Source organism: Meleagris gallopavo, chromosome 8 (assembly GCF_905368555.1).
Source record: "Meleagris gallopavo chromosome 8, MGAL_WU_HG_1.1, whole genome shotgun sequence".
In the NCBI taxonomy this organism is placed as follows: Eukaryota; Metazoa; Chordata; class Aves; order Galliformes; family Phasianidae; genus Meleagris; species Meleagris gallopavo.
In genome coordinates this window covers 22535761-22558199 of record NC_139411.1, presented here as the reverse complement: position 1 = coordinate 22558199, position 22439 = coordinate 22535761, and the positions used below count along the sequence as shown (strand labels likewise).

The 22439-nt window shown below is 44.4% G+C and overlaps 1 protein-coding gene across 2 annotated transcripts in view; it reads right to left on the bottom strand.

The window, feature by feature from the left end:
- Positions 1-22439, bottom strand: part of SUFU (SUFU negative regulator of hedgehog signaling) — an 87307-nt gene that overhangs the window by 36517 nt on the left and 28351 nt on the right. For both annotated transcript variants that reach the window (XM_085229068.1, XM_010714640.4), the window contains exons 4-6: positions 8148-8290; positions 5616-5701; positions 3670-3742 (exon numbers count right to left, since the gene is read on the bottom strand). In XM_085229068.1, the coding sequence (XP_085085194.1) occupies positions 3670-3742; positions 5616-5701; positions 8148-8290 (302 nt within the window). The remainder of the gene's footprint in view (positions 1-3669; positions 3743-5615; positions 5702-8147; positions 8291-22439) is intronic.

The window sequence follows — 22439 nt, the reverse complement described above, 5'->3', positions numbered from 1 at the left end:
ACCCACATTTGTTGCCAGCAAGACTGCACTCCAAGTTTCAGCCAGAGGACACCTACCTGCTAATGGAACTGCTGTTACTTTGATTTTCCACCTATTTCCCACAAGGGGGTAATGTTGAGCTGAACAAATTTAGGGCTGCTCAGAACGCTGATACCTCTCCACTGGCACTGAATAAATCAGGCTCCTCTTCCAAGTTTGCAGGGATGTCACTTCTAGTTCCATTCAGTGATCTCCATTTCACTACATACATTTGGGTCGGCTCCAAACACGCGATAAGTCCCACTGCTTGCAGGACAGAAACTCTTTAGATTTGAGGGCAGAGCAGAGCTGTGTCCCACAACAGGAGCAGATCATTATTCCTGGCCTCTGCTTTGACCTTGCCACTGGAGTCAAGAGACCGTGGGAGCATTCAGTGCTTTGCAAAAAGAAGCAGTTTCCATACTAAAACCCACATACACTCCTCCCCTTGCCCAGCTCTATCTGCTGTATTCTATAAAGAGCTTTACTTGTTCTTGAGACCATTCAAGAGCGGATTTGAGAAGCTCAAAGATAAGCGTAGCACTTGGGGTGTGGTTGTGTTGCAGTTTAAAATGATGGAATCCACCTGGCTGCTGTCCCACCCTCCTCCACGTGCCCCTGCCCCCTCCTGTCTGACAAGTGACTTCTTTAAAACTCGGTCACCTTCCAGCACTGGCTCTCTGGCCCCAAAAGGGAGGCAGAAACTTGCAGCTTGGGATAAAACCACAGCTGTCCTGGCTTAGATTTAAGCATTCAAGAGACTGCCTCCTTCTGCTTCTCTCTCCCAGAGAAGGCTACTGCTGGGACCTTCCTCTGGCATCACAGGAAAGTGGCTTCCTCGAAAAAGTAATAGGAAAATCTGACAAATAATGGATCTGCTGGGATTTTCTTTTGTTATATCCTAAACACAAAATCTGTTGTTTTACCCAGAAATAGAAGTTGTGAAAAACAAATACATCTGATGCTAAATATACTAACGATGCTTTAAGTGAGATTTACCATGTGGCACTTCAGGGAGCTCTGTGACGACCCAAAGCAAGTCAGCATGGGGAGGTTCAGCTTGTCAGCACAGTTGTTTTTCATTCCACTCATTCAGAAAGCATGGGAGAGCCACCAACTGGCCCCGAGCAGGGAGAGAAAGGGCCCTGAGGACTGCAGCTGGATGGAGAATCTATGGGACGTGCTGCTTCATCCCCACAGCTGGAGGCCCCACTCCAGGCACAGAGCCTTGAGGAGGGGAGAGGGGTGCAACCCTTTGTCTGCATCTCAGCTGGCTCCCAGAGCACTTCCTCAGGGAAAGAAGAGCTGCTCTGTTGGCATCCCTGGGAGATCAAGGGGATCTGATGGAAACAAGCTGGCCTAAGGTAGCCTGATTTGCATATTTGTGTTTGCAAACATGGATGTCCAAGGGAGGAAAAAAAAACAAACAACAAGAAAAACCCAACCAATGTTCAGTTGGTTTTAGTAACTTCACCCCATCCTTAGCCAGTAAAGCTGTGCATGGGTGAGGGGCTGCTCCTCCTCCCACGAAAGGGCAGCAAAGCAGAGCAGGAGGAGCCTAGGGCAAAGGAGGTTCAGCTTTTTCCTTCCTCAAAGAAAGGATGTTTCTGTCCCATTTTCCTCTCAGCATGTGGGAGGGATGCTCTGAGGCTCTTCTAAGTCATTGATCCTTTTCTAAACGAGCCAGAGCACTGCAGTGTGACCCACAGAGCAGCAACCGCAACTCAGGAAATTCAAATCAGCTTTATTCTCTTCTGAGATATCTGCTAAGACAGCACATCAGCACGGAGCTGGGGACCAACAGGGATGGTGTGACAGTGCTGCCAGGGAAATGCAAGTGGCCTACAGGAAAGCCTGACTGCACGGAGAACAGCCAGCGCTGCCACAGTGTTAATTGCTGACATCCTGGGATGACACATTAGTTGGGATCCATTCTCAGCAACTTCGAACAGAAAGTACAGCTGCTGCTGCCAGGGTTGGGGTTAGGCCTCAGCAGTTCCCACAAGAGACAATGCAGCCTCAAAACAATCTCTACCCACTCCCTGGGCTGCCAGTGTGCTTGCCTGCTCCAAGCAATCCAACCATTTTCTCTCCCCTTTCACATCTCCTATCTCTCCCACCACCACTAAAAATGCCAGGTGAATGAATGACACATTATTCTTTGCCTACTAATGCAGAGCAGGAGCTGCACGGTGAGGGCTAACTGCACCCCTACGCAGGTTTTAGGCTTCTTCAGTAGCCTAACAGAAAAGAGCAGTGCACAGACCTGCACATTGTTGGAGGGGCAAGAGAGACAGAACAGAAAACAGGAATGTTTTAACGTGAGGAAGTCCGGAAAGACCACAGACACAGCAGCCGTTGGTGGCAGGACACACTGTGAGGCAGAAGCACTCTTCATGTGCCTTAACTTGTCTTGGCTGACTCACATTCCAGTAATCCGAGCTACTTCTCATTTACAGTAAATTGAAGAAACCCCTGTTATCGTCAGGAATCACCAGTGTTGTGGAGAACAGACAACACCCTCCAGGAGGGGAGAGGACACACATGCAAAATTGTGAAAAGCCCAAAAACTTTATAGGGCTTGCAGTTGTGTTCACTCCCACACTGTGGGACATTTATGGAGCACTTTTTTCTCTTGGATTGGGGTTATTATTTTAGACAAACAAATCCTTAAGAACAGTAAAAGCAGAATTTGGTTTCCTTCCTAAGCTTTCAAAATAAAAGATGCTGTGAGGCAATGGAAGGTAATCAGATACAGACACGCAGACCAGAAGCAAACACAACAGTACAAAACACGCACATATGCACATGCCCTACCAGGCTAAGCCATAAGTTCTCAGTTAAAGGAACATTCAGCAATTCGCTGAAACAAGATCAGAATCACACTGGATTTGCCCAGGAATCCCGTACTGCAGTATCACATCTCTGCTGAAGGGATGCAGAACTGCCTCTCAGATGTACGAACTGGAGGTAGGCCATGGGACAGTAACCCCTCTAGAAAAGTCTTATCCCAATCTCTTAACTTCAGAAAAGTCTTATCCCAATCTCTTAACTTCAGAAATTAGACTGAGCTCTGATGGAGAGGGTTTAATATATCCTCCTGCACATATTACTAACAGCAGCAAGAAATACTTACAGCTTGCCATTATTTCTCAGATCATACTATTTGGCCTCACATGACATCCTACAGGAATGACCTACACTGTCACACTGGCTATGGGAAAAAAAAATTAAAAAAACTTAATTGATTTAAATTTTTCTGCATGTTATTTCTCCTTGTCCTTACATATAAAGCAAAGGAAGAAGATCCAGATCTGTCATCCCTAAATCAGGTACTGTTAGATATTCTTTATAGTTTAAAACACACAGACCAGATCTTACCAATTTGTCTCGTATATGACATTGTTTTCTACCTTCTCTAAACTGTCTTCCTAGAGCTGTCATGCATCTGGGGTGGGACATGTGCACTCTCAAAGTACTTCTGAGAGGGCAAAGGGAGTCTCTAGGACTGCTCTGACATTGCTACAAAAATTGAGATATTCACAGAACCTTTTCAGGAAAAAAGAAAAAAAGCAGAACCATTTTGTACCACTAAGCCAATCCTTTTTGGCTACTACAAAAGACACGATATTTTATTAACTAAAGACATACTTGCAGATGTGGGTCAATTTCAAATATTGTTTCTCCTCTTCGCATGTCTGTTATCAGCCAGGGGCCTCCAGCTCTACAAAGAAAGAAAGGTAATGAACCAAATAAGGACTTGTGTTAATAATGAAAACCCTTGGTGACTTGTTACCTGCCTAGCATTTGGCAAATCTTGCAATGCAGTTGAGTCTGACATAGGCTGCCCCTTGTGTAGATTCAGTTACTCACATGAGACTGAACTGTGTTTTATAGGTAACTGAAATGGGACTGAAAAGTCTGGTGTAGCCTAAGTAGATGAAAGATGAGCATGGCATAGGGTCAAGATTTATACCTCTATTACGTATTTAAAGATGCAACAGGATCCCAATGGAACTTCATTTTTTGATGAGCTCAGCAATCACGTTCAGTACCATAAAAAGCTTCTTGCTTGCTCTGATGAATATCTCACAATAGACATTTTGTCTGAATACTTGGATATTTCAGGGAAATTTTTGTTTTTCGCTAGCAATGAAGGTTGGAAGAGTCAAGATTTTTCCCAACAAAGGTGATAGAAGACAGATTACTGTGAAGATGAACTACTCAGTGACTTTACTTTGGGTCACAGCACACACAGGCTGTAGAAATCAGCCTCAGATTGCACTTCTCGCTTGAAATCTTTTGAAATCACCATAGAAATTTTCTTTTTTTTTTTTCTTTTTTTCATGAGACACTCTGTTACTGCAGTTAAAAGCCCCCTCCTCTGGCCCTGTCTGTGTTACAGTCTCCAAAACCACTTGCAGTCAGACCAATAAAAGTTAATGTTTTATAGGTTTTTCAGATGCATCAATATCTACTCTTTTTCACATAACTTTCGAAGCTATTAACTGCAGAAGAGCCATCTGTTTCAGTTCCTCCCTGGGATGCAAGAGTCTTTCACCCTGACTCCATATGAGCAGCTTTCAGCTTTGTCTTTGAACCTGGTACATCTCTGGATTTCATTTTATCCTTGGAAAGGTGCTTACAGCACAGCACGAAAGCCAAAAAAACAATATGAGAACAGACTGGGGAGAAGGGTGCTATGTCTATATTGACATAGCAGTTAAGGGAGCTACAGACTGTTCATTGCGTCGGGGTCCCAGAAACAAAGTTTGCAGCTGGACAAATTCACTTGAGTGTTTACACAAATTACCTGCATTTGTACCTAAATGGGAGAATTCAAGTTTAAGAAATCCAGCAGCAAAGGCTGGACTCCTCCAAATCATCAATTATAACCCATTGTGGCAGCCCACTGAGAGTTCAGATATTCAAAACTCATTTTCTCTAAAATCTTTTGAGCTACGATCACACTGCAATAATCTCCTCAAAATATACAGAAAAACATTTAAGCCATACATTTGCAAGTCAAAAAAGTTTGTCTGCAACCTGACAGCAAACAAAGTATCAACATATCATTTAAAATTTAAAAATCTATCTCCTCCTTAACATAACGCTATCTTTGTTTTGCCAGGGGAGATAGTGAAGTTCATTCTGTTATATCAAATACTCCTCCTTCTGCAAATTGGTCTGACAAGTGGGGCCTCTTGGAGATTGATTTCCTCACTTTCAGACAGCACCCAAGCTTTCCTAGGCATGGTAAAGCAGACCCTCACTTTCCTCTCTTTAAAACTATGGAGAGGTCACCAGTCAGAGCTGCCCTGGCTCTTTCAGGGAGAACCAATAAGAATATGCTGCAGGCGTAAGAGGAAGGAAATTAAGCTTTCAAGAGCTCATTCATTTCCACCCTGAACATGTGGACTTCCACATGCATTAATTTGCCATCTAAATGTCTGTGCGTGAGAACAGATTTGCAATGAATTCCCATCTCTGGCTACAGCAAAGGCTCCATCAACAAGTTAAAGATTGTTAATAAAAACAAACAACTGAATTGTTCTCTGTCAAAATACTCCTCCGACTGGAGCTATACGAGCACTTACACTGGGACAGTCCGAAGCAGCTCCAAGATCCCTTGCCCATTCCATTGCTGAGCTGCATGCAGTTCCTCAGTGCAAACGCCAACAATCTGAAATAAATAAAAACAGAGATACTAAACTGGATGGAAACTGTGAGAACTGTAGGGAACGCGGGCCACACGGTGCTGGATCAAACTGTAGATACAGGGAAGCACCATCCCTTTCAACTAAGTAGATAAGTGAGGACAAATGGAGCCTGAAACAACAGGGAGATTCTGCAAGCTCTCAATAAGCCATGTGAAGTGCCCTGGCATGTAACATTTAATCTTGCATGAAGTGTGTGAACTTAAATAAGAGAAGGGCCTGGTGAAGAATTAGTTTACTGAAGATCCACTGGTCTGTTCTCACACCCCAAACCAGCCCACGTAAGACAGACCAAGCCGGGACAGGTCAGGGTCTAAGCACACAGCAAATGGTGTTGCTGGCCAATTGCTAGGAGCAAATGTGATAACAAACCAGCAGCTTCAATCAGATAAAAGATACACTGCCACAAAGGAATGCTTTGGTGCTCATAAATTCTTGACCAACTCTGTTTGCTGACTGGTTTAATCTTACCCACCACCATGAAGTAAAGTTCCTAAAACATCGCATAATCCACTCTTCACTGCATACAACTGCAGACTTCTGCCCTCCTGTGCAAGGCAAGATATGTTTGCTTTTCAGGTTAGATCTACCTCACTGAGCAATACCAGACATCCTTCTCACAGCAGCTGAGATCAGATAGTTCAAATGAAGGCAACCAGTGTTTTTTTTCCCCTGACCCATCAGCTTGTGCCTTGGAGCCCAACGACTGATTCATCCCCTGAGACAAAAAAAGACTTTAGACGTGGACTTCTATTTTCTCTCAAGACACTAAACTTTTTCCAATGACATCAAATTTTTGGTCAGAATCTGTTCAGCTGGTGTACTGTCAGAGAAGAGGAATTAAGTTCTGTAGAGAGGTAACCAAAAGTACATGGCATGCTTTCACCACAAACATGTGCACTGATAGAAATCTGGGTGGAAAACCATCCACGTCAGCATGCACCCACTCATGCACACCTTAACTCCTCTGCTCCTCTCAATCTTTCAGGACCTAGCCTTGAGAATGCATTCCATCCCCACCCATGTTCCAGGCTTCCTCCATGCACAGCCTGCATCACCCTCAATTCAGCACTCCCCTCCCTGGGCCTTTATTCACTAAGTGCATACAAACTGTGAGACTCTAAACAGGAAATTATTTCACGTTTATTCTTTACTTTTTGCAACCATTCATCCTCAATGGTCAAAATAAATCCTTAACAATGAGCATCAAACAAACAAAGGGGAAATTAAGACAACCATATGTACTGTGAGAGAGTAGAGTTCCAGAAGCCTCAGGATGCAACAAGCTGGCTGCTCTTTGATCCCAAGCAGCTGGATACTAAAGAAAGGATGAGGACTAATGCAGCACTAACTGGGGAGTCAGCCAGGAATCACCCTGCTTAGCTCGACTCTCTATTTTTGCTTCCATATCCCACAGTTCACCTTTTACTTATTAACCCCACGCTCATCTCTTTTCTGTTGGTAAAACACATACTTCTGGGGAAAAGAGAAGGTTCAGGAAAGCCTATGCCCTTGCTTGTGCAGGTCTGTGATGTTGGAGCTTCTCCTTATGTGTTGCAACTACAACACATACTACAGCCAAGGACTAATAAAAGCAATCTGAAGCTTAAAACTCTACAATAAAACGTGTTCTTCCACATGGCAAGAGCTTTTCTAAAGAGCACAGGGAGCTATGTTAGTTCTGTCAATATGGTTAGTAACTGCATATGTAATTTAAAAGTATTTGAAGTAGCCCTTATCCAAGGGACACCACTTGACAAAATGGAGTCTCTGATAGCAAGCAAATCTGTTTAGCTAAGGAAGCTCTGCTCGCTGAAGAGTAAGGTTAACATATAAGGGATGTTTCTTTCACAAAACAACCTACCTTAGATGGTAGATCAGTACAGGTAAAGTCAAAGAGCCTCTAAAGAATCTTTATGTGGCAAGCTATGTTTCGTTTGCTATATAATGCTAATGCAACTCTGAGTCCTACTGCAAACATCTCTTCTCCTAGAAATGAAATCAATGGAGGATCACCCACTAACATTGTCATAGCATTAATCTGAATTTAGTTCTACATTAAAATAGCAATATCAGGCATTTCTCTCTGCTTTTTTACCCTTTGTTTGTGTTTGAAATTTCAGAGCAGTAAGGTAATAGTCAGCTCCAGGTCTGTTTTGGGGTGTAAATCTTTTCTGTGTGAAGTAGGCTTCTACATTGAGAACTGAACGCACCATTGCTCAATCCCAGTAAAATCCTTACTGAATATCCCCAGAATAATAACTCAAAGATGAAATCCACAGTAATCAAGTATGACAGAAAGGAAGAAAACAGGGGAATAAGCACCTTACTAATCAGAGCTGAATAAAATGTAGTGCTAAGTGCATCCCATGCCTGAGAAATGCCAGAGCTGCCACCTCTGCTGTGCCATACCTGTAGGAAAGTAACGACCCCAAAAGGAGTCTGCACAGGCTGCATCTGAGGGTCTTCTGTCAGCAACATGTGCTGGATTCTGGACTCACTGTTGTCCAAAGGGCTGTGCCACGACACATGGTCACCACTGCAGAAGGTGTTTTCTACAAGAAAGACAAACAAGAAATATTTAGACCAGAAAATATGCCAGAATAATGCTTCTGTTAGCATCTATCTGCTCCCAACCACTGTCAGATGGAACCTCTGGTCAGGACCAGCACAGCCCCTGGTTGCTGCTCATAGTGCACAATCCTAGGTTAGTCCTGTGGCAAAAAATAATATTAATAATAATAAAAAAGGTTAGCCATTAGTACCATCAAGTTAAATTAGTCCCTCTCTAATTTACTGTTAGTCTCATTTTGTGAGAGGACACAGCCTGTGGGCCAAATGCGATGCTTATATGACAACAATTTATACTTGATTTGCCACAGAAAACAGATTCTGAAATGTAACTTAGACTTAAATAATACTTTGCTCTACCTAATAAAAATCTCCAGTCTGCTACCCAACTTGTGACATTCTATGTCAGTCACTTGCTCTTCCAATTGTCTGCTGGCTCTGGTGAAGAATTATAGTATGTTCCTTCTTCCCTAAACAATGAGAAAACCAGTTGGCTACAAATTTCGTTTTAAGTCAGAATGGCCTCCATCTAAACAAAGAGACAGAAATTATTCTTCCTTCTTCACAACTGTAAGAATTCCTTTGTGTTCCTCCTCTTCTCATCAGAAAGACAAACCCTCCCCAGACAACCCTGCATCCCAACTGCAAACCATAGGGTACGGCAGAAACCCTACATATAGCACTGCCCCCAGCCCAATACTTGCTCTGTGGATGAACTAGAAGTAAAGCAACCAGCCATGACCATTTTCACTCTGGTTGCAGCACAGTGCATCTGAAAAGTCACCCCACTGATGAGCTAACCCACGCCTTCATGTCTGTGGGTTTAAACCACAGCATCTTGGGCAACTCATGATTCCTCCACCAGGTGTCCCCATTGGCGTTGGTTTGAACACTTCTTATATATGGGTTTTCAGACACATTTCTCGGACGGCTCAGTAGATTAAGAAAGAATTAAAATAACTCCAAATTCCATGAGAAGTTTGGGCCCTAAAACGAGGAATGGGACAGAAGTGTTGAGATAAATAAGGGAATGTTTTCCTTCGTTAAAACTAAGATAGAACAGAAACACATCAAATGGAGCTGCTTGAAGAAAAGAAGTTTATCTGTACGTACAATGAATTACACACTTCAGCATTATGACTGAAAGGAACGGCTCGTAGTATTACTTTGCTTTCAGAGTTGGGACATGCAATGAAAAAGACAGAAATGAAAAATATGATTTTAAAAGTTTTCTTATATCAAAATTGGATTAAACAAGCAGACAAAACCAACAGAGCTGCAAAGGATCTTGCTGATACTCTCCAGGTTAGCCAAAATGTGGCTGATTAGTTTTATTTTTTAAATGATAAAAGCCCCTCAGTCACAGTTTTTAGGAATGAAACAAAACCACAAAGAACTTATTCTTGGCTCCTGTCTCTATACCACAACCTTTTGCCCATCAAATGCTCACACAATTCTATGCTGATCGATCGCTGCATTTCACTGCTGCTGCTGCTTCTCCTGGGAAATCCCAGCCCGTTTAGAGCAGGTTTTCAAATGCAAATGTCTCTGCTGGAAATCCACCTGTTTATGTCTATGTGAACACTGAACACTTAGAAAATCTCCCTCTTTCTTGCATGCACACGAATGCCGCAAAATTCACACTGCCTACTCAATTAAATCACACACACAAAAAAACATTCTGCAAATAAGACAGAGTCCAATTAAAATCTGTAAGAGTGCAGAAAAAATCAGAATTGCAGCCTGAACTCAGCTCTACGCTCACTTATTGTAACCCACCCAGAATGTAAGATCAGCCCCTGCACAGAGACCACTGCAACATGGAGGAGAGCCCGAACTGCAGGGTTTGAGCTGAGGAATGGCAGGAATAAAGCACTGGATAGCCACTTGCACCCATGCTGGAAACTGGGATGCAGGTCCTCCATTCTCACCTCTCACATCTGGCTTGCAAACCAAACCACCAAAATCTTTATGTTTTAATCAAAAGTGCTGAAGTTTCCATAAATGTAAATTTACAGCTACGTTTCTGGTTTTGATGAATGCTGAGTTAGAACGTACAACACTGGATAAACTCTCCAAGACATGTTCGATGTGCTACTATCTCCTACGTGTACATATTTGTGGAGCAGTTGGAGTGCATCTAGAGGAGAGCCACAAAGATGCTCAGAGGGCTGGAGCATCTCTCCTATGAAGACAGGTTGAGGAAGTTGGGCTTGTTTGCCCTGGAGAAGAGAAGGCTCCAGGATGACCTCAGCGTGGCCCTCCAGTACTTAAAGGAAGTTTCTAAGCAGGAGGGAGACCGCTTCATTACATGGTCTAACAGAGATGGGACTTCAAACTAAAAGAGGGAAGATGTATGTTAGACGTCAGGAAGAAATTCATCACAAGTGGTGGGTACCTCATTCTTAGATGTACCAATGCCAGGTTGGATGGAGCCCCGAGCCCTGATCTGGTGTGGGGCCCCTGGCCCACCACAGGGGGCAGGAACTAGATGATCTTTAAGCTCCCCTCCAACCTAAGCCATTCTATGATTCTATTTATTTCCATAAAAACAAGAAGAGTCAGTGCAGGATGCATGCGCTTATCCCAGGTACAGCAAAGGCACAAACATCTTTTGAGGAGCAACATACTTCTCTGAGATGTGCCCACAGTGTTCCCATTTCTCCCAAACCATGCACACTGTCTGTAGAAGCAGTCTTCCATCTCCAGACTAATATCTAGGAGCTGTTCTGCACCGCTGACAACGCAGGATGGAATCAGAACCTTCACTGATCACAACACCAATATGGCTCTACAGCCTCTCTTACTGCAGAGATCAAATGAGACACCTGTATTTGTGGCTGGAAGCTACTCAGACATGAAAAACTTGAAAATGTAGACATGAAAATTGGTACTTTAATAGACGTGAAATAAAAGTTTGATGTAAAAATCAAAAGACTACAGGAAGAAGCTCAAGCCCACAGGACAGTGATTGAGTCTGAGATTACTGATGTCCACAATGCCATCTGCATCCCAAAGCAATTGCTAGGATTAGGACAAACCACAACTCTCCTTTCAGATAAGAATGTTCCTTTGCAATTCATCTTGATTTAGTAAACTTGAAACTTCATCAGCAGCACTTCAGCCCTGAATCCAGGAGAAGGTAAGATGGCTTTCTGTCGCAGCTGTGGGGCTGTTACTGACCCAGCACTTCCCTAACATCAGATAAGGCAGCAATCAGTCTGAGTGCAAATGGGATTTAAACCTAACGTGGTAACGTCACCCATCTGCACAAATTTGTAGAATGGTGTTTTAACAAAAACTCCTGAATTATTCTATTCTGTCAGGGAATGCTGATGCCACAGAATTGAAACACATCACAGGCGGGTATTGATTTCTTAAGAGCTCAACAAGTTAATCATTAAAGCTTTTCATTTCAAATTTATTGCTTTACTTCATATTTTATAACACCAAATCAGAAGCATCTCTCCAGCTCCACAGAACTGAGGAGGCTCTAAATTTCCCACAGACCAGCTCTTGTGTCATTCTAATATGCAAAAGCAGCATCTATAAGACAGCTACACCACATTACTCTGTAAAGCCTTCCATATTTTGAAGTCTTTAAAATGTCATTATCCATTCTCTTTAACAGGCTGCACGAAGCAGGTGAAGCTCCTTCCTGCAGCAAGGGCCATAACTCAGCTGTGCGATCTCTCTGTTTTACTCCCCAATTGCTCAATAATGAGAACTGGGGAAATAACTCAGAGAACCTCCCCACTGTGGACTAGTAAATTCTTTGTGCAGCAGTGCTCCTGTATTTTCTTGAAGTGCATTTCCCCTGTATTCAATTTGACTAAATACAGTTAATGCCTAAAGAAATAAATATAAGTCATATTCCTGGCCTCATGATGCTTTATAAACAGAATAGAGAGAGCAATCCATGCTCAAGAGGCACTGGCTAGCTCTGCAGAGAAATGGCTTATTTCCCATTGTATTTTCCATTTCTGTTTTAAATCTGCTGTTTTTACATCTATTCAGGAGCCCTAGCTCCCCTGAATAACTGCAGGGAGCAAGTGGAAAAGGACAGCAGACTGAGACAAGCACTGGGAGCTAACAGAGCTCCATCTCAAAGCTGCCCCAGGCTGAATCTAGCCTGAGAGATGCTCCCCATCAGTTTGCTGCCCTGTACGGAGAGCAGGCTTGGGCAGCTGGGAGGCAAATAACTCCTCCTGTACGTGCACAGGGAACAGCATGAAGGAAAACAGAGCTAAGGCTGTTCCACCAGCAAGGAGACAGAAAGGGAACTCAGAGCACCTCTTCTGCCCATGCCCAGCCTGGCATACAGCCTGAACCTGGTCCTTCGACATTAAGCTGGCTTGATTTGGGGCAAACAGCTGTTCTGCTGCACTCGTATTCTTCTAAAGCAAGTCTCTGATTCCTCTTTTCTCTGCAGAAAGCCAGTGGTTACAAGGTCCCTTTTTTTCCTGAGCTGTGTGAGATGCTGCCAAAAGGAACAATCCTGCTTGTTCCCCTGTGACAGCAGCAGTTACCTGGGTCACTGCCCTCCAAGTTTGCATGATGTTTGGCGCAACTCCTGTCACTTCTGTGCTAGCTTGGTCTAAAAAACACATCTAATAAATTCACAGCAGAGCATGGCAGTGGGTATGCTGGCATGCAAGCAAGGTGACCACATTCCTCATGCAAGCCAGACCTATGCTATCTGCACTGCTCAGCAACTTGAACACTTACACAAGCTTTCAGGCTTTGTCCAACAGCAACTGCTCAGCTGAGCTGTCAGCAGCAACAAACAGACAGCAGCACTCAGAAATTCTGTAGCTGAGGGCAAAGAAAAGCAGAGAAAGATTTTGAGTCCAAAGCTTTCGGGAACAGGAATGCTACAAAGGCCCCGGGTGAGCTCCTGATCAGCATGACAGTGATGCAGCTAGACATTGAAATTGAACGCAGCTTACCTGATACTTGCAGAAATCATATAATTTATTGCATTGCCATTACCTCATGCATGGCTCATATAATTTATTATATAAGTGCATTTTCCCCAACACATTTTTAATATTCAGTCTGGTTTTGTTTTTTTTTTTTTTAAAAAAAAAGGTAGTCTGGCAATCTGTCACAAGTAAGATTTGATGCTGTGTATCAGTACCACTTCGCAGATGGAACAGCTAGAATTAATTACGAGAAACAAGGGGCAAACACAGAGTCTAATGTCAAAATGCATTAGCTATGCTTTTCACCAGAGCTACTTAATATATTTCTAATTAGCTCACTAATGGATATGACCATGCATGCAGATATGTAGCTATAAGAGACTAAACACGAAAACTATCTAAAAATCTCAAAGCAATACTGCTATTGCAACTCATCACACAGACACAAATTCAAAAAAATAGCACAAAAAACAGCGTATAAAGAAAGAGCTCATTCAGACTCATTTACCAGTCATGTTAAATTAAGATAATCCAGTGAAAATCAAATTAATGCTAAGTTCAGCGTCTGCTTCCTTTCCTAACCTACAGAGAATTGCACAAATAGATTGGTAAAGGAGAAAAACAACTGTGATATAATCTGGGGGACCAGCTGGCAGTATTAGTTTGTAATTTCATTTTTAGCTCAGGCAGAATGTTTCAAGAACACAGAAGAAATTAGTAGAGTCCAAGCCATGATATATTTGTACTACATTAAAAAAAAGCCCTTTTTCCATGTTTGTGCTGCACAGTTCAGTTTTGCTGCCCATATCTCTGTCTGGGAAACAAGAACAGCCCCAGCACAGATTCACACGGGGCTGCTGCCCGCTGCAGACATACAGCACAGACAAGATGCCTTGGGAAGAATTCAATCCCCGGAGCACAATTAAACAATGGCTCCACTGCAGGGATTCAAATTGGGCTTTTATAAACAAGGGGCCTAGGCAAACGGTTCTTTAAAAAAGAGTGAGGAGAAAAAACAGATTATCAGCACTGTAAGGACTCCTTGACCTCTGAAGTTTGAAGACTAAGTTTGGAAAACAGAAGAGCAAAGCAGATATTTTAAGTTGATCAGCAAGTGGAAAATATTTCATTATTCTTTAAATCCTGGCGGTTAAACATGGAAAAGGAATGATCCTCTGAACAGAACTCATCAACTTATACGCTTGGATATAACTTATCGGATCCCTTCAGAGTCCTGGACTGAAAGTCAGGTGGAGGGGCCAGAAGCAGAACCCACTGTAATCCCAGCAGAACAAAGAGCACTCCTCACTGCTCAGAACTGCCACCCATCCGCTCACACTGAGGTGATGGCAAATGCATCTCTTTGTGCCACAGCTTCCCCTGATGGAGTTACAAACACTGGTTTTCACATCACAATGCAGATCCCAGATGCTTTACGTGACACTGGAGAGCATAATAATTTAGCTGCTAAAGTACTATCATGCAACAACCAGCAGGGCTCTGGGCCTCCTCTGCCCCTTCTGTTTCCCAGGACAATTCTTTCCCATCCCCTCTGCATCTGCGTGCCTGGCCCCCTCTCCCTGCCCAACTCTACACGCACAGTTTCCATTACTGCAGCCTCTGAGAATTTCTCACACAGGCTCCCAGCTAGTGACTCCCATGCCCAGGGCACACTCCCACCCTCTGGGAGCTGGGGGCCCCCTGTCCTCTCTCTGACTTCTTCCAGCCCCCTTCTCCTACACCTTCCTGCAGCCTCCCCCAGCTCCAAGCTGCCCGTTGCTCCTTGCAGCCTCCTGCAGCACACAGCCACCTCGCTGCAGAAACACTGTCTGTAGCAGGACGCATTCCTAGTGATGCTTTTGGCTCTTACCTGTCTGCTGATCTATCTGCATGGTATTCTCTACAGGGAGGGAATATATGGCTGTGTGGCATCATAACGAGAAAGAAAAAAACGTGTGTGAACTGCTCTTTCACAGCCCCACCGAACTCTCCTGCTCCAAGCTCTTATTTCTCTACGCCTCGTCATCCGTGACCATCTGCCCCAGGTTCTGCATGGCTGGTGTGCTCTCCTTTCCTCCAACACTAGCGGGACACCCGCATCCTGCCTCCTGCATCTCCCAACAAAGCATCCCCTGAGAAGCAGGATTGATGCACCGGTCAAGCACTGAACCTGGGTGGGACAGTCCCAACCCTGTGGATAAAGCCTCCCCCTTGGCATCACAGCAATTCCTGCCTGTGAGGAGAAGCCCAGAGGCCCTGTGGCAGCAGCCTCCCAGAGCCCACCCCTTGCACACATTTTTACCAGATGGACCCTACTAGCTCTGCCCAGCAGAGCTGTCACCAGCTTTCTGCATCTCCCACCTGAGCAAGATGTGTTTTACAGCAGTTCTTCAAAGGATCATAATTATGCCTTCAATAGCTTCTGTAATAGAATAGCCTCAGGGTGGGGTGGAGACCCAGGAGAGAGAGGATGTTATACAGCAGGATTTCCTGTCAGATTAAGGGCTGGCTCAAAATAGGTATTTAATGACAATTTATTTACAGATTGCACGGTCCCACATGGAGTCAATTGGAAGAGAAGCTTGCCTATTATTTAAGGACGCTATGCTGTGTTGGGACAGACAAAAGTCAGAATGTTTTACAACCATACGAACGCTTCAGCTAGGTGCAGCCAGAACAAATACATGTACAACAGCACTAAACTCAGGTTGTCCTTTGCGAGGGAGGAGAAATGCAGTAGAGAAAAATGCTCTTTGTTTTGTGGAACCTTTTACAGACTCATGTATGTGGAAGCTCTCAAGACGAGTGTATGTTTAGGTGGATACAGGAGCACTACAAGACCGTTGCCACTTGTGATCATCCCTAGGTACTTAGATTTCTGTTAAAGAACTTTTTAAGAATTTGAAAAACTAAGGCACTATCCTGCTCTGAAGGAGCCAAAGATGACACACACAGCTCTAATGCCCAGCCTGACAGAAGTCTCACATACAGACTGCAAGACTGCTCTAAGATTTCTCTTTAAGTAAAAGTTACTCAACAGAAAAGGCAGGAAAGGGAGGATAGTCTGTGCACAAACACCTGTAATCACGTCATAATCTCCCAGGAAAAGTTACTCAGTTATCCTGACGCTGGTTCTGAGTCTCCTAATGGAAAGGAATGAGACAGCTTAGAGAGTGCCATAGTGCTGTTTCTCAGTGGTTGCTTTTAACTTAAGTTTTCAGAAATTTAAAGCTTGCATGGGCCAAAGCTTTGTTTTAATTTTGGCAAAGCAGGAGGCTGAAAGGTGGGAAGCAAAGGAACTTTGCATTTATACACATTTATACCAAGTATTAGAAATATTAGATGAGCTCCACGTGCTCATTACAATAATGCAAGAGAAACACAAACTCTGTCCAAGAGCTATAATTACGGCTCAAATGCAAAATGATTAGCCTGTTTCTGGATCACCTTTTGAAACTCCATTCCATGTGTTCCAATGCGATTCTTTAAGCCTCAGGTTTTCAAAGAAAAAGGAAAAGAGTCCACTTCCCACAGGCTCTGGGCTGCCTGCAGTCTCTGAATGCACTCTCCCAGTTCCCTTCCCCACCAAGAACAAAACGCTTTCCCTGCTGTGCCCATTTGCTGCCTCCTGGCTGAGCAGGCTGCTGTAAAGGTTCTTTGCATGTAAAGCTGTCAGAAGATGGTCTGTAATGAGCTCAGCATACCACCACACTGGCAGACAGAGTGCAGAGCAGGTTAGGCAGAGCACACCATTTCAGTACCACTTGCTTCACAGATCTTCAATAGAAAGTGTAAGAAGGATATATGTAACAGCAAAGCCAACTTCCAGCTCTGTCTGCTCTCCTCTGCAGTTTCATCTAACACAGGCTGGTAGTTGTCAAGGAAGAAAACAAGTCCTTTTCATAAGACTACTTGGTTTGTGCAATCTTCACTCTCTGTGCATCCCAAATGACTTCACAGGCAGAAAAAGAGGATGCTCCTATGACTGCAAAACAATCCCTGTTTTGTGGCTTTCAGCTCCTTGACAGGGGGAGGCAGCACTATTCTATGCAGAAGCCCTTAACTACTAGAGTGGCTGCTTCCGTTTCCCAGAAAAGGCTGAGCGGGACAAAGACCTCATATGTAAGAGGCCAGAGGACCTCACATCAGCAGGAGGGGGTTTTCTGCATTCCCTGAGCCATGCCCTTTGTCTTGCATTCCTCCCACAGCACAAAGTTGGAGCCTTTGTCCAAGGCTGGATGGAACATGTGTAGCTTCTGCCTTGCTTCCTTACCCACGAGTTAGAACTACTCTTCTGGTCCCCAGCACATGTGCTCTTCAGCCTTTTGTAGCAGGGATGCTCTGGGTAGAATGGAGAAAAGGCTTCCCTCTACCTTGGGCAGAAAACAGGCGAGATTGATTCTGATCCTGAACTATGACCTCTCTTGATAAACATCTACCAGAAGCCAGCATCCTGAGGTCCCCAGGGCATGAAGCCTGCTGTCTGCCATTCCATCTCTCAGCTGTCACAATAGCCTTGCACCAAGATGCATCAAGGCTTCTCTGGGTATCCACTCCTATTTCTTCCCCTCCACCCCCCTCTTCCAGGGAGCCCACTTGCAGTACATAGGCTGAAGTAACTTGTGCATTTGCAAATCTGATGTATGGTTGCATTTATAAGTGCCACTGCTCTGTCTATCCATGACATTTGAGAGCAGACCGTGACACATGGATTGATGCAGAGCACAGAAAAGACACATCCTTTTAACTTTTTTTTTTTTTTTTCCCCAAATAAACCAACTGAATGAACTGTATTGAACAGCTGAAAAGCAATGAGCCAAGTTCAATTCCCAGGCTGCAACAGGACAGGGGTTGACAGAATTAAAATGGACAGCACCAGCTGAAATCCAGCCAACACAAACTGGGCCTAAACCTGCTTTATCTAAACTGCAGCAGTAGCTAAAAACAAGCCTCTTCTTTCAGCCAGTGTAGAGATCCCTTGCTTACTGCCTAGAAATGCTATACAGGCAGAAGGAAGATAGCTTTTCCTCTATTTCAACAGTCTTTTATAAGGAACAAAGAGTTTCTGTGCCTCTGCTCCTGGCACAAAGTCTCCCTGTGCTTTAGTGTCAGTACAGCCTTCAGGGCAAAGGAAGGTCAGAGACTGTGTTCAGCTGGGAGTTACACACTGCAACAACAACAGCTCCCTGGCAAGGCACAGGACAACTCTTCCTGATGTTGTGAGGAAGTTGTTGATCCTCCTGCCCAGGCCAGGCTGATCCCCTCTGTGCTGACAAAGCAAAAGGCAGTATCACACAGCAGTGCTGCAGATCTCCTCCAGTCCACGAGAAAGCACACAGCACTTTTCAAACATGGCTAGAGGGCTATTGGGGTTTTCGCATCAGTGCAGAAAAAACAATTTGGTGCAACTTCCAAGCAAAGCACAGGGAGACGTTACTCAACGAAAAAAGCAGCAAGCACTAAATGAAAGCGTTGCTTGGTCCCAGCAGCAGTAGGAGGAGTGACAAAAGGCAGGATGGAGCCCTGTGCTGAGACATCTGAAGTACTGCACAGAGGCAGCACCCTGCCTGTTTTGAGCAGAAAGGGAAACCAAGTACAGTCAGCCATCCAAAACCTGAGGTCAGGCCGTTCCATTTATGCTGTCAGAAGAATGAGAGCAGGGCAGTGTGCAAGTGAGCATACCAGCCATGTGGTGACAGCAGTGCTGCACAGCTGTCACACCTGCAGCTCTGCTTCATCACTTCCTGCTCTCCAAGATCTAAAATTTAACACTAGGATCTGAAACCAGTTCTCTGGCCCAGACAAGACTTGCAGGAATGACTGGCATCCAGGTGTGTGTCAGCTCACTGCCAGGTAGGCACCACAGCTCCTCTGTAACAACTGCAGCTTCCTTCCTCCCTCAGCACCACGAGCACACGTCCCTGCCTCACAAGCATGGGGAAAGGCACTGTGCTCAAAGGGTGCCCAAAAATCACAGCCACACAAAATGACAAACAACATTAAGCTCTGGAAGTCTGCAAAGAGGAAATTACACTTAAATTTGTTAGAGAAGGTAGATGCACCTCCGCACGCTGAGCCATGCGCCAGCCTCAGCACCACCAATGCCAGGGTCCATCCTCTCCCTCTTTTCCTGTATTGAACATCACAGACACTGTGCAAGTAGTACTGCTACGCTTCCTCTAGAGTCCTGCTAGAGGGCAAGACTGTCACGACATTAAGAAAAAGCAAGCAAGGGTACTGGACATTTCTTTGAGAATGGAAAAGAGCAGCTATACTACAGTTTCAATAGGTCCTGCTGGATCAAACCCAGAATAGTCGCATAAAAAAACCCAGCCAAAACAGATCAGAGAAAAAAAGTTTGATGCCAAAGACTGATCAGTGAGAAGGCTTCTTGGAACTTGTTGGAGAGGTGCCTCATGAGGAAAGTGGGCAGGTGCCTAGCTCCAAGAGCTCAGGTACAAGTTCTGGTGGCTTACAACTGCATGCACAGGCTGAGGGCAGTCAGGGCAAGCTGATGTCTCACAGGCTGCAGAAGGAGGGTTTGCTGCAGCTGGCACTGCTCTGGGCCAGTTAATGGGAGCACACAGGCAAAGTGAGCGAGTTCTACCAGCTGTGCCTGGCAGCACCTGCACTGCACTGTTTGGCTGCCGGGCACAGTGAGCAGTTAGTGCCAGCCCACATGTTTCAGACCTTGAACAACCTGAGCAGGAAGAATAAATGTGGTCCCAGCTTTAATGTTTTCTCTGTGCAATCCTGGGACAATATTTCAAAAGAACATGTACTTATACTCCTACACACTGTCTCCTCTTAGAGGCATCTTTTCTACAGATGAAACTATTTTCCATGAGGTCTATTCAGTGTGAAGCGACTGATTAGCTGCTTCTCTGGCTTAACAGCAGTGCTGTATAAGCTTTGTGGTCTACAAGGGAAGTAAACAAGCTGGGTCACTCTACAGCCAGTGCTTTGCTGCGACACCTACCAGGACAGAGCTCTGCCCATCCCACCAGGCACCTTGCTGAAGGACTCACGTGGAGCTGCCTGGTTCCAGCAGTCAGCACAGCGCACAGTGCTGGCCACAGCACACAGCTCCCAGCTGGAGGATGGGGGACGTGCTGGGCTTAGTTTTGGAGATAGGGAGTGGGAAATATTGGAGAGGTGAGCTCATGGGCAGCAGCACACAGAGAACTGGATTTATTGCAGCGCTGCGGGACAGGGAGGAGCGAGGATGCAAATACGTAAAGGATGTGCGCTTTGCTCACAGAACAGCTTGTTTTATGGGAAATGTCTAAGAGGAATTAGGCTAAAACCCAACCAATTTCTCATGGACCACTGAATAACTATCAGATGATGAGAGCTTTTGGCCACAACAAACTTAAGTTAAATTGGATCCAGGGACAGAACGTTTCCATGCCCCTGTGCAGAACCAAGGCACACAGCCTGCGTGCCCAGCTGTATCCTACTCACCAATGGGCAGCGGCAGGCTGGGTGCTGCTCTACAATGGCACTGCACTGCTGTGTCTGCACAGAGTTCACTGTGTAATGGGTTCTGCTGAAATGAAATTCATGTTGATTTATACTGCTTTGTGGAGTAAAAAACACAGTTAATCCACCCATTTTTAATCTAAAATCCTGGAATACAAGAGTGAAGCCAGGGCCAGCTCCACATTGGAAACTGGTCAATATTACAAACAGATGATAAAAAAAATATATATTTTACAGAGCCATAGCAACCAGAAGAGAACAATAAATCAGCCTAGGATTAAAAACATATAAAGGCACAGTCAGGGGAAAAAAAAAAAATCTATGAATTACTGGAAGATTTTATTTGGCTTTAGTTATCCTATTGGGAAGAAATAAACTTGGACAAACAAGCTAGACAAGCCTCATTTGTATTCAAGGAAGCGAGGAGTTTGTTTTGTTTTGTTTTTACACACAGAAATTGGCTAGTGTTGAGAGTGTTTGAAAACATGTCAGCAAGGAAAGAGTCATTGAGGCTACACACTGAAGCCTGCTAAACCCCTGAAGAGCTGAAGATGAGGTCTAGTGGTTAAGCAAGGGCAACAGGTGTCAAAGCATTCGCTAGTGTAATGGCTTCAGGTCTGCAACCTCAGCCAAATCACTTAATCCTACTGAGTCTCATTTTCAGTGTAAAAGTTATACTGCCTGTCAAGTGCAAAGTGCCTCTGTGGCTGGGATTAAACTAACTTGAATCAGAGGAAAACTGCTGAATAAGAGAGCATCTTCAGCTGCAGTTCTTACCACTCTCACAATCACGCTCAATTGCCAGAAGGGAAACTGAGGCAGCAAAGCTGGTACAATACACTCAGATCAATTCAGTGCAATAATGACACAGGCAGGAACAGCGTATGGGTTTCCTCAAACTACAAACTATCCATCAGACAGGAATTTCTACCTGAGGAAATCACTGTCTGTCAGAGGTAACTAGATATATCAGCGTGAGTTTGCTTTGCAACCTGGCTTCTGAAGGCTTACAAGCCTGTGGTGCATTGGGTGCTTTTGAGTATCCTTTCCCTTCTAGTAACTTTGGAAAGTTGGCCCACGGACTTGATCCACAGCAGAATGGGACAGGAGTTCAGAGATACTGAGTTCCTACAGGTTTCACGGTAATAAATTGAGGACATTTCATACCTAATCTTTTGGAAAGAGAATCCCTCATAGTGAAGTGCAGAGGGTCAGACATGCCAAAAGAGATGCTTGTAAAGAAAATAACCCATAATCTACTGTTGGTTTGGTAACTGCTGACACACTGCTATCAACATGTATAACTTGTTTTGCATCTGCTGGGATCAGATCTGTCCAACACACTTTGCAAAAGGTGTAATACACTTTGCTAGGGAATTATTTAGTCAAGGTTATCTAAGATCTGACAGCTGCCTCTCCTGCATGTAAGCAACTTTCTCCGGAAGTAATTGGCTGAAATCTCCATTAAATCATCATCTGGAAACTGCATCTGACACGCTTCCTTTGCCTGTATATTTTGTTACTACTATTCTGCAGTTCCCCAGACACAAGCAACTCCCTACTGCTGACCTAGTGAAGATTTTCCTAATGACAAGTTGTGAACCTACCTTACAGAAACATCATCAGTGTCAGTTCTCTCCTATCCTGCTGGCACACAGAGAAAAATATTACTTCATTCCCTACAGCAGCCTTTTGCATATTTGAAGACTGTTCTCCCATCTACCCT